At 39.4% G+C, this 12,600-nt stretch overlaps 1 protein-coding gene across 5 annotated transcripts in view; it reads right to left on the bottom strand.

The window, feature by feature from the left end:
• The window catches only part of LOC134351808 (arf-GAP with SH3 domain, ANK repeat and PH domain-containing protein 1-like), a 729,826-nt gene that overhangs the window by 485,426 nt on the left and 231,800 nt on the right, over positions 1-12,600 (bottom strand). For all 5 annotated transcript variants that reach the window (XM_063058512.1, XM_063058513.1, XM_063058511.1 and 2 more), the window contains exon 3: positions 2,925-3,051. In XM_063058512.1, coding sequence (XP_062914582.1) covers positions 2,925-3,051 — 127 coding nt within the window. The remainder of the gene's footprint in view (positions 1-2,924; positions 3,052-12,600) is intronic.

Below are 12,600 nucleotides of genomic sequence, written 5' to 3'. Positions count from 1 at the left end.
CAAAACACTTATTACTGAGGCAGATCACCATGCTCTTCTTGGGCACCAGTATAATAGAAGCCTGCTTTAAACAGGTGGATACTGCACACTGCCGAAGCAAGAGATTACAGATCTCAGTGAACACACCAGCCAGATGATCAGCACAGGTCTTTAATAGATGGCCAGGTACCCCACCTGGAACAGATCTCAATTATTTCTAAATTGGAAAATAATTTGTGCATCTACCAACATTTTGAATAATGAATTCAGGACCCCTACAACCCTCGATGTGAAGAAGTTTTACACTCGTTTCCCATCTAATCCTTTACAAAAACTATTTGAACCCATGGCCTCTCTCCAAAACAAAAATGGTCTTTTTTTTAAACCTCTCAATTTTATAGAGTTCTATTATTTATTCCATTAGCTTCCTCAGTTTCAAAGAGTATAACATCAAGCCTATCCAATCTTGCCTCAGTTAAAATTTTCCAGTCTTGGTAACAGTCTCAAATACCCATTGCCTTCTCTCCAGTATAAACATGTCTTTACTGATAAAGTGATTCTACGCAATACTTGAAGCTGCAACCTAACTGGTGCTGCACACAGTTATATCACCCTGCTACCTTCTGCAGAAAACCATGGCAATGTTTTCTTAACCACAATTGACTTGTGCTACAACCTTTCGGCACATCTGCAAACATACAGTGCAGTGGCAACGTTTCTCCACACTTCTCAGTACCCTTATTGTGTTGCTGTACCTCCCTAAAAGCATTTCAGCTCTGGAGTGAATTTCATTTGTTGCCTTTAATCTAGTCGTCCTGGCCAGTTAGTTGGGCAGAAAAGTAAAATTAAACCAAACTGACTACATCAAGCATCCTCTTCATTGACCTTCTCTATTACCCCTTACTGCACTAACTGCATGAAATCATAGTCCAGCCCAAGTACATCAATGCATTTCAATAGATCAAAAATAAAACACGAAATGTAAGCATTGCAATTTCTAAAAGCATGATATAACAACATACCTACAAATTGATCAGTTAAAAACACTATGAAAATATTTAAGTTCAATATTAACAACACTGTCAGCACACAATCCAAATGTAATGGAACTGCACATTTTTCATCTTGTCATTGCATTCCCTGCCAACAATCTCTGTCCTAGCTAAATTAGGTGCTTTACATCCCCTTTCACTGTGAAAACCTCTTTTCCCTAATAAGGGAGAGAGAGAGAGCCTGTGGTATGTCGAATTACCGGGTTAACAAGTAGTCTTTGTGGTACTGCAAGTCTGTGTCTTTATTGATGCTTTGCTGCATACTTGAGTGCTTGGTGGGGGGGTGCAGATGCTTTTTTTGCTGCTGGGGGAGGGGGATCATTGCTTTGCTGCTGCTTACACATGGGAGGGGGGAGCTGGGGGGCTTTGGGGTTCTAACATTTAACTGTCATTCATTCTTTGGGGCACTCCTCTGTTTTCGTGGATGGTTGCGAAAAAATAGAATTTCAGAATGTACAAATGTATATTGTACACATTTCTCTGACATTAAATGTACCTTTGAATGGGGTTGCCTTTTCCCAAATGAAGAAAAAAAATCGCAGAAGTAAACTATGTCCATTCAACATGCAGTTCAAAAATAGGGCAGGCCACAAAGCCTCTGAATCTAGATCTCATATTTCTCAATGAAGGAGGCCTGACGAAGGGTCTCGGCCTGAAACGTCGACTGCGCCTCTTCCTATAGATGCTGCCTGGCCTGCTGTGTTCACCAGCAACTTTGATGTGTGCTGCTCACAATAGACATTCTGATTTTGTTTCTAGAAAATACAATCTTAAAAAAGGACTATTGAAAAATAAATTTCAAATTCCACAACGTTCAAAGCAAACGAAGAAATGAACTGAGTTAGGAAGGGCATTATATTATTACGTCGTTGCCACCTGAATTCCACACTAATATTCCATGACGTTATCCAAAAAAGGCAATAAGAAAAATCACAATAATTAAGACTTCATAATCTTCATCAGTCAAGATACAATTCTGGCAACAATGAACAATGCATAAAGTATTACATGTGAATTAAGAAATGAGCAACTAAAAAGATGGGAAATACAATTTTGATACTAGTTCCTGCATAACAGTGACAGAAAATCTATTTGACGTTTTAAATTTAATATGCAAGAATTAAGCAGTCTGGAAAGATCGACGATACTATGACCACTGGAATAATAAAATACACCGCAACACACACAAAATGCTGGAGGAATTCAGGTCAGGCAGCATCTATGGAAATGAATCAACGGTGAACGTTTCGGGCCGAGACCCTTATCCTCCAGTATTTTGTGTGTATTTATTGCTCTAGATTCTCAGCATCTGCAGAATCTCGTGTGTTAATAATAAAATCCACTAGTGTTCATTAATCAACACAAACACGGTGGTACAATTCTAATTTGCATAAGCGCTGCCAAAAGTGGCGGGGGTGGTGGTGAATATACTGTAAATCTTTTGCTGACACATGCACACAAAAGGAATATTAAAATAAGGGGAGAAATGGCATGGGTGCCAAGTTCCGTGCACGCACGTTCACCTAGAACTGAGTGCAATAATGAGTCCAATAACAACAAAACTAAATACGGTTCAAATTAAGTCAGATGCAGGATGAGCAATAGCAGCAACCAGAGGTGCAACCAGCCCCATCACTGACTGCAAGAGCTCGCCCCCAAGCACCTGAATTATGCAACCAGCAAATGCGCAGAATTCACTGGAAACAGTAAGGGAGGAACACACACACACACACACAACGTGCCGGAAGGCAGAGCCAGAGGGATGCAGCACAGCTAGACAGAAGGCTGTCTTTTTCCCAGGCCACTTGTTTTGCTTCTTCCTCCTTGCTTCCTGTGCCAACCTTTCTCCCCTGCCCCCTCCCCCTTGATCGGCTCGACTGCACCACCCCTTACCTCCTCGAGCAGAGACGCCGTGTTCCTGCAGTTGAGCAGCTTGGTGGTGAAGCTGGACGTGGTAGGCGAGTTGTAGTCCTCGGTCGTCTCGGCGATAAACTCCGACACCGATATTTGATCGGGCATCCTTAACAGTAGAGAGGAGAGGGAAGGGAGAAAAGGAAAAGAAGGGCGGGCGAAGCGGTGAGGAAAGCAGAGGGTCCAGGTGGTGGTGATGGTGTGGGAGGGGACGGGGTAGAAAAGGGAGGGTGATAATGAAGAAGAAACGAAACGGGAGCAGATTAATCACAAGCGCCCGCACCGACGCCACAGCAACAAGACGACTTTTCCGCCGCGCTGCCCCGCGGACGCGCGACCGACGTCTCCTTCCAGACCCGCAGTCTGGTGTTACGCACGCGCGCTCGCGCTCGCTTCCACTCCGCTCCCCGCCCCGGCCGCGCGTACACGCGCGCGCGCTCGCTTCCACTCCGTTCCCCGCGAGCGAACGCGCCCGAAGAAAGCGGGTCACGTGTGCCTCCTCGCCGTCAGTCTCAGACACTGGAGCCACACTGCGCACGCGCCGAATGGAGTCCCATCAATGTCTCTTCACCCACCTCCTGCTTGTTGTCCTGCGTTTAATATTTCCATAATTATTGAGTAATATTTTATTGTTTGGTTAAGCATTCTTTGTCGTTTACATAATGTATTGCGGGTTATCTGTAAAAGAACGTAAACGCCACCACGTGATACGTGCGCGCCTCTCAAAGCTGAAAAAACGACTAAGGTTTGCGTATCGGTCTCCCATCTCTTCCTTTCAATTAGTTTAATGTTTTCGAGTTACAAAACATAACAGAGGCGATGAGGTAATTTTTAAAACAAACCTGAGACATTCAAGTTTTTAAAAAAGCTTACAGGTTTTGGAACCAACCTGTGTGCCTCTGGTTGGAAAGTATACTGGACCAAGGAAGGACCATGCTACTCAGAGGAAGCGTGAAAGTGACGAAAGCTGTGGTCCGACTACAACAGTTTTTCTCGGCAACATATCTGAGAAAACTTCTGATATGTTAATCAGTCCGTTACTTGCGACATGTAGTGGTGTTTAAGGTGGAAGAGAGTTCATAAAGTTTAAAGAAAGTTTCAAGCGTTTGTCTTTTGTGAGTATAAAGAACCAGAAACTACTCTGCGTGGATTAAGGTTATTGCATGAACTTCAAGAGGGAGACAAAAAGCTGCTTTTAAAAGTAGATGCAAAAACCAACACCCAGCTGGATGAATGAAAGGCCAAAAAGAAAGGAGTTTTGAAAGCAGGAATTGTCCAATGATGTTGTGGATGAGAAAATCAAGAGGAGAGATCATATTGTAAAGGGAGTAATAAAAGGACTAATAACTTAGGTAAACTAAATGCACCTTCCCAAGATCAAGATGCACAAACTAGAAAGAAGGATATCAAACGAAAGAGGAGGATGACATGCTAAAGGGATGGAAGAGGATAAACTAAACCTAATTTCTCATGACATTAGCAAATTCAGAGATAATCAGAAGAAACTAGATGAAAAAGGAAGGCAAGAAAAAGAAAGACAAGTTGAAAAGGAGAGAAGAAAGAGACAGCGAAACCATGATAGGAATCAAGAGTGGGATAGAGAGGCAGAAGCTGGGACTAGAAGAGAAGCAAAGATTGAAGAAGATCCATAGAAAAAAAGCTGAGACAAGGAGAAGAAAGTGTCCAAAGCTGTCAGAACCTCTTCTTCCAATCTCAGAGTCAAGTCCTACAACCACCACAGAGGAGGCTCCAGATCCTGAGATTGTTTTCACAGTCACAAGCCTCACCTGTCAAGCAGAGTGACCTCCGTTGTCAGGAAAGGCAAAAGTAAGAAATCCTCCACAGCAATTAAATCTTTATGCCAGAATGATATGACTTAAAATTTACTTTGCTGTGGATGTCTGAATACATATATAATTATTGTATAATATATCTGTTGTGTTATATAGCATATTGTGTATATATTTGAGATGCATTCTCTATCGAGTTGGAGTTTAGAGCTAAGCAGGCAGGAGTGTTGTGTATTTAATATTTCAGTAATATTTGATTAATCATTCTTTGCTTTATATGGAGGAATTTAAGGTGGGGGGTTATATGGGAGGCAGGGTTTGAGGGTGGCACAGCATTGTGGGCCAACGGGCCTGTACTGTGCTGTACTATTCTATGTTCTATGTTAAATTCTGGGTTATCTGTAAAAGTACATAAATGGCATATGTTATTGTGCCATTTATGCACCTCACTTAAAAGTTTTTAAAAAATGAACTAAGACTCATTTTTCGGCTCCTTTATTTTCCCGTCAATTAGTTTTTATGTTTTGGGGTTAAAAAATATAACACTTTCTTTGCTGAGGATTTCCACCACTCCTCTGCAGAGGTAAATTTGTCTGCCAGTGGCCCTATTCTCTACCATGCAACTGTACCCCAAAAGAATGAGGGTAAAAGCACAAAAGGAATATTGTCTGGGTTGTCACCTGAATCATACTGAGATTGGCAGAGCTTTGAACAGATTACAGAATTGAATGTGCAGTTTAAAGAGTGATGTGAGGAAAAGGACTTCAGTTTATGCGGAACCAGCATGGGGAATGTATGGATGAGTTTTGGCTGAATCATGCTGGGACCAGCATGCCAGCAATTCTGAAAAAACTAGGGCTGTAGCAATTAAATTAATCCCAAGTAATGGCAGGGAAGGTTCAGGTGGAATCTCCAGGGATTTTTAAAGTTAAAATGATCTCACAGCTTTAGGATGAGAGGGGAAAGTTCAAAAGAGATGTGAGGGGTACTTTTTTTTAACACAGAAAACAAAAGATGCTTGAAACAATGCTGGAAGAGGTGATGGAAACATATGGTAACAGAGTTTAAGAGAAATTTAGGCAGACACATGACATACAGGGAATGGAGGGATAGCAACCAACTGCAGCCTGATACAGTATACATGTTTAGCCAGAGGGCCTGTTTCTGTGCTCTACTGTTCTATGTTATAAGGGTCAAGATATTGCTTATAAATATCTGGGTAATGATAACCAAGACAATGATAGAAAGGCACAGTACAAACAACAATAAGAATGCAGCAAGCAACAAGAGAAAATTTGCAGTTGCTGGAAATCCAAGCAACATGCACAAAATGCTGGAGGAACTCAGCAGGGCAGGCAGCATCTATGGAAAAGAGTACAGTTGAGATTTCAGGTCAAGACCCTTCATCAGGACTGGAGGAAAAATAGATGAGTCAGAGTAAGAAGGTGGGAGGAGGGGAGGAAGAAACACAAGGTGATAGGTGAATCCAGGAGGGGTTTGAAGGGTGAAATAAAGAGCTGGGAAGGTCCCAATAGATTTGAAAGCCACAAATGTACCATCAGAATTCTAGAAAAGAATGAGAGTGGGGAAAGAGGGAGAAATACAGGAAGTGATAGAGTGGGGAGAGTGGAAGAAATAGAGGAGAGCAAAGGGCAGGTCAATAGAGAGTAGAGGGAAAGAGACGGGAAATGGTAGACTTGTTAGACCAACATCTGTTTTTAAGTAAATCCTGGAATCTGTTATTGAGGAAGTGGTATCAAGATACTTCCAAACAATATGATTAGGCAGCTTCAAGGGTTTTATGAAGGAAGTAATGATTGACAAATACAATAGGATCTTTTGATTATTTTAACTATCAAGATATGCAATGGAGAATCATTTTATTTGGAATTCCTAAGGGCATTTGAAATGGATTCCAAAACAATTACTGAACAAAGTAAGGACTTGATTTAGACATAGACAGGGTTTGAGGCTATAATAGAGTCTGCCCATGAAGAGAAGCGGCATGGTAGCAAAGCAGTTAACGTAATTCATTGCAGCACCGGCCTGCGTTCAATCCCACCTCTGTAAGGAGTTTGTACGTTCTTCCCATGACCACACAGATTTCCTCTGGGTGCTCCGGTTTTCTGTCACATTCTAAAGACATCTTCAACACCACCTCTTTGATCAAGAGAGCACAGTAGCATGTCCATTTCCTGAGGAGATTGAGGCAAATGAAGCTTCCTCGCCCTTGTACTATTCTAATGAAATTTAACAGGAGTACCACTGAGAGTGCCCTGAACCACCTGCAACACTATCTGGTACAGGAATTGCAAGGCATTTGACTGCAAGTCCCTGCAAAGGACTACGGGAACTGCAGTGAGGGTCATCAGATCTCTCTTCCACCTATCAGAGATACTCATCGGGAGCGCTGCATACACAGGTCTCTTAGCATTGTCAATGATCCCTCCCATGCATCCAACAATTTCTTACAAATTTCTTACTGTAGCATTAGGACAAGAAATGTTAAGATGGGAGACTTCTCTCACAGGCAGTAAGGCTACTGAACTCCCTGCCACCACCCACATCTCATCATGTATGAAGTGCCAGTAGCATTATACTGTTTACTTTTTATTTTGTGTGTTCTAAATGCACCTTACATGTTAATTTATTTGTGGTAATATTACTTGAAGTGTTATGTGTGAGTGAGTGATACACTGTTGTACGTTTGGTCTGGAGGAATGTTGTTTCATTTGGCAGTATAAATTTATACAATTAAAATCACAATAAACTGAACTTGAACTTGCTATGTATTTTGATGATAAATATACTTTGAACATTCTTGAACAGTTACTTTTACATTAGATGGCTTCTATATTCATATACTTTTTGAGTTTTTTGTGTTGGTAATGCTTATTGAGTTTTTTTCTGCTGCGTCGGATCCAGAGTAACAACTATCTTATTCTCCTTTACACTAACATTACTGTTGCCTTCCCGTCAGCTTGAACCAGTCTGGCCATTCTCCTCTGACCTCCCTCATATTACGTGGAGATTTGATTATATACAGTATCTGAATACATCTTATGGAAATGTTTGTTTGATGATGAAATTCAATAAAAAATAAATTACAAAAAAAAAAATAAAATGCTGGAGGAACTCAGCAGGCCGGGCAGCACCTATGGAAAAAAGTACAGTCGACGTTTCAGACCGAAACCGTTCGGCAGGACTGGAAAAAAAAAAGCTGAGGGTTAGATCTGAAAGGTCAGCAGAGTGGAGAGAGAAATGCCAGGTGACAGGTGAAACTTGGAGGGAGAGGGATGAAGCAAAGAGCCAGGAAGGTGATTGGTGAAAGAGACAGAAGGCCATGGAAGAAAGAAGAAGGGGTGGGAGGAGGAGCACCAGAGGGAGGCAATGGGCAGGCAGAGAGATAACATGAGAGAGGGACAAGGGGATGGGAATGGTGAAGGGGGTGGTGGGCACATTACTGAAAGTTTGAGAAATCGATGTTCCTGCTATCAGGTTGGAGGCCACACAAACAGAATATAAGGTGTTGTTCCTTCAACTTAAGTGTGGCCTTATGCCGACAGTGGAGGAGGCCATGGATGGTCATATTGGAATGAGAATGGGGAATGGAATTAAAATGGGTGGCCACTGGGCAATCCCGCTTGTTCTGGCAGATGGAGCGTAGATGCTCGGCAAAGCGGTCTCCCAATCTCCATCGGGTCTCACCAATATACAAGAGGCCACACCGGGAGCACCGAACACAGTATATGACCCCAATAGACTGCAGGTGAAGTGTCACCTTATCTGGTAGGAATATTTGAGGCCCTGAATGGTAGTGAGGGAAGAGGTGTAGGACAGATGAAGCACTTGTTCTGCTTGCAAGGATAAGTGCCAGGAGGGAGATCAGTGGGGAGGGACGAATGGTCAAGGGAGTCACATGGGGAGCGATCCCTGCAGAAAGCAGAAATTGGGAGGAGGGAAAGATGTGCTTGGTAGTGGAGGAAAGGCAGCCCCTTTCTTTGAAAAAAGAGGACATCTCCTTCATTCTGGAATGAAAAGCTTCATCCTGGGAGCAGATGTGGCAGAGACAGAGGAATTGAGAGAAGGGGGTTATTTTTATATAATTCTTTATTCTTTATAATTGTTGAATGTTGATTTTTGTTTCATGTCACACCCTGACCAACACACCACAGCAAATTCCTAATACATGTAAATATGTATGGGGAATCAAGTTGACCCTAGCACCCTAACGTTAATCTTCGAAGTCAAACAAAAGCATGCCTCCACCTTTCTGAATTTGAAAACAGTTCTGCTCTTGCTTACATCGTTGTTTATGATTTTTCATTTGCTATTGCACTCTGCTTCAAGCCTTCAAAGTACTACATGTCACTATATACTACCCTGAAAGTTATCTTCTTGCAGGCATTCACAGTACAACAGAGGAATGCAATAGAATTAATTGGAAACTACACACAAAGACTGACAAACAACCAATGTGCAAAAAGAAGACGGAGAGGTGTAGGTAGGTAGATAGATAACACGAGTTGTAGAGTCTTTGGAAGAGAGTCCATAGGTTGTGCTGAGCCTTAGCTAGCAGTCAGATATTAATATGGAGAACACAATTTATTTCAAATGAGAGTTGCATGTACAATTGACCAATATATGCAAATGCTTAAAAGACTTCCTGACCTATCTGATTATTTCACACAGGTTAGTCTAAGAGAGGATAATCACTGTCATTTTCAGAGCTGCTTTCCAAGCAATTCTGCACTAGAACTGTCGTATTAAAATCAAAGTACCTGCCCAAGACTTTCTGGTGAATTTCACCCTCTAATTTGTGTCTGGAAAACATAACACACAATTTTTCACCGATAATTTGCTGATGATTTTATTTTTCTGGTCAAGGAAACAATGGAGCTCTCTAAAAAAGCTTTGACTCATGGAGCACAACAGCAGAAACAGGCCCTTAAACCCATCTAGTCTGTGCTGAACTATTATTCTGCCAGCCCATCCACCTTTAAATATTATATTATAAAATTAATATAATATCTTGGAATCTGAACGGTATGAGCCAACCTATTAAGCGCAGAAAGATTTTTAAGAAATTAAAAATACTTCATGCAGATATTATTTTTGCACAAGAGACTCATATCCATAGGCAGGATGAAAATCGCTTTTTTAAATTTTGGAAGGGACTCTTATTTCATTCTTTATCAGTAAATAAAATAACAGGGGTATCTATTTTTATTAATTCTAAAATCCCCTTTGTTCATTTTAATACCGTTACTGATTTAGTTGGAAGATATTTAATTATCACTGGTCTGTTATGTGGTCAAAATGTGGCTTTGGTGTGTGATAGCCCTGAATTTTTTAACGAGCTATTTTCTGTATTGCCGAATTTAAATGAATATAAGTTGATTATGGGTGGTGACTTTAACTGCTGTCTCAATCCGTCAATTGACAGATCGTCCACCAATCCGTCCGTGCCTAATTAAGCTGCAACTTGTATTAATTCTTTTTTATTAGAATATGGCTTGGTGGATATTTGGAGATTTAAATATCCTAAAGAAAAAGATTTTTCTTTTTTTTTACATGTATACCATAAATATTCGAGAATTGATTATCTTTTGCTGGACACGTGATTGGTGCCCTCTGTTACTGAGCGTGCGTATGATGTGATTATGTTGTCGGATCATGCACTTATGAAACCAACTTTGAAGTTTTCTGATAATATTCAGATACCTTAGTGGAGATTTAATGTTTCATTGTTACAAGATACAACTTTTGTAAATTTTATTAAAGAGCAAATTTTTCTATTTTTTGAATTAAATACAACTGAGGGAATGTCAAATTTGGTTATTTGGGATGCATGAAATCTTAGGGGACAGATAATTTCATATTCAGTAGGTTTAAGAAGGAAAACTAAGGCAGAACTTTTACTGATTACAAATAGGATTAAAGAAATAGATAAAGTTTGTTCAGTAATGCCTAGTGAAGATCTCTTTGAAGAAAGGGTGGAACTCTAAGCACAGCACGATTTGCTTTTGACTTTCCCATTGAACAGCAACTTCTTAAATCCAAAAGCGAATTTTATATACATGGAGACAAGTCAGGCAAATTATTAGCTGGTCAGTTAAAAGCAAATATGGCTTGAAGACAGAACCTGAAAATACGAAGACCTGATAGAACCTGATAGATCCTTATGAAATTAGTAAGATATTTATGGATTTCTACTCTAATCTTTATAAAACTGAATCTTCAGACAATATTACTTTTATGAATAGTTTTTGAAAAAATTGAACATACCTAAAATTTCGATTCAAGATATGAATACATTAGATGCACCTATTAAACAAGAGGAAATAGCAAGGGCTATATCCTCTTTCCAGTCAGCTAAGGCTCCAGGACTGGATGGATATACAGTGGAATTTTATAGGACTTTTACTGATATACCTCATTTATGTCTAATTTTCACTGATTCTATATCCTCTGGGACTCTCCCGAAAACTTTTTATGAAGCTTCAATCTCTTTAATTCCTAAAAAGATAAAGATTTATCTGAATGCGCTTCTTATAGACCAATTTCTCTATTGAATGTGGATTTTAAAATTCTTTCTAAGATCTTGGCTAATAGACTTGAGAATATCTTACCTATTGTTATTTCCAATGACCAAACTGGGTTTATTAAAAATTGATATTCACATTTTAACATTTGAAAATTATTAAATATTATTCATTCTTCTCCATCTAAAGAATCTGAATGTGTTGTTTTTCTTGATACAGAGAAAGCCTTTGGTAGGGTGGAGTGGTCTTACTTATTTGAGGTTTTGGAAAGATTTAATCTTGGCCCGGGATTTATTTCCTGGATTAAATTGGTCTATCATGCTCCTATGGCTGCGGTTATACTAATAATCAAAAATCTCGCTATTTTAGATTATATAGGGGTACCCGACAGGGATGCCCTCTTAGCCCTTTATTATTTAACTTGGCCTTAGAATCCCTTGCTATTACTCTTAGATATTCTAACACTCTTCAGGGTATTAAGAGAGGGGATAAAGTACACGAAGTTTCGTTATATGCAGATGACCTGTAAGTTTATATTTCAGATCCTAGGAAATCTATTCTTTCTATGTTATCTATATTTTCTGAATTCAGTAGTTTTTCTGGGTATAAATTAAATTTACATAAAAGTGAGTTATTTCCTATTGATAATTACTCGGATCCAAATCATCAAGTACCTTTTACTATTGCTAAAAATTGCTTTACTTGGTATTGAAATTACTAAAAATTTTAAGGATGGATCTCTATAAATATAATTTTTTTTCATTGATTGACTACACCAAACAAATGCTTTCTAAATGGTCGCCTATGACATATCATTAATAGGTCGAATTAATGCTATTAAAATGATAGTTTTACCGAAATTCTTATATATATTTCAGGCAGTTCCTTCCTTTGTTCCTAAAAAGTTCTTTGACAGAATAGATTCTATAATCTTATCTTATATTTGGAACGATATATTACTTTTTGGATTCACTATTCAGATATACATGAATGTTCTTCATGGTTGGATTTGGAGGAAAACTCTGTGAAGGCATTCTCTTTGGCCTCTTTACTGGGAGCTCCTCTTCCCTTTTTGTTCTCTAAGATTAGTAGACAAGATTTTAATCCCATTATTAAATATACATTAAAAATTTGGTTTCAGTTTCGTAGATTTTTTGAGTTAAATAATTTTATTCTTTCTAGTAATATCCATCTCAATTATTTTTTTAAACCATCAATTTTGGATAAGGCCTTTTTAATTTGGAAAACCAAGGGAATAACAACTTTTTCAGATTTGTTTTTAGGGGACTGTTTAATGTCTTTTTCTCAGTTAGTGGATAAATA

The sequence above is a fragment of the Mobula hypostoma genome, chromosome 9 (genome assembly GCF_963921235.1).
Source record: "Mobula hypostoma chromosome 9, sMobHyp1.1, whole genome shotgun sequence".
NCBI classification, from domain to species: domain Eukaryota; kingdom Metazoa; phylum Chordata; class Chondrichthyes; order Myliobatiformes; family Myliobatidae; genus Mobula; species Mobula hypostoma.
This window is presented reverse-complemented; position numbering and strand designations above follow the sequence as displayed.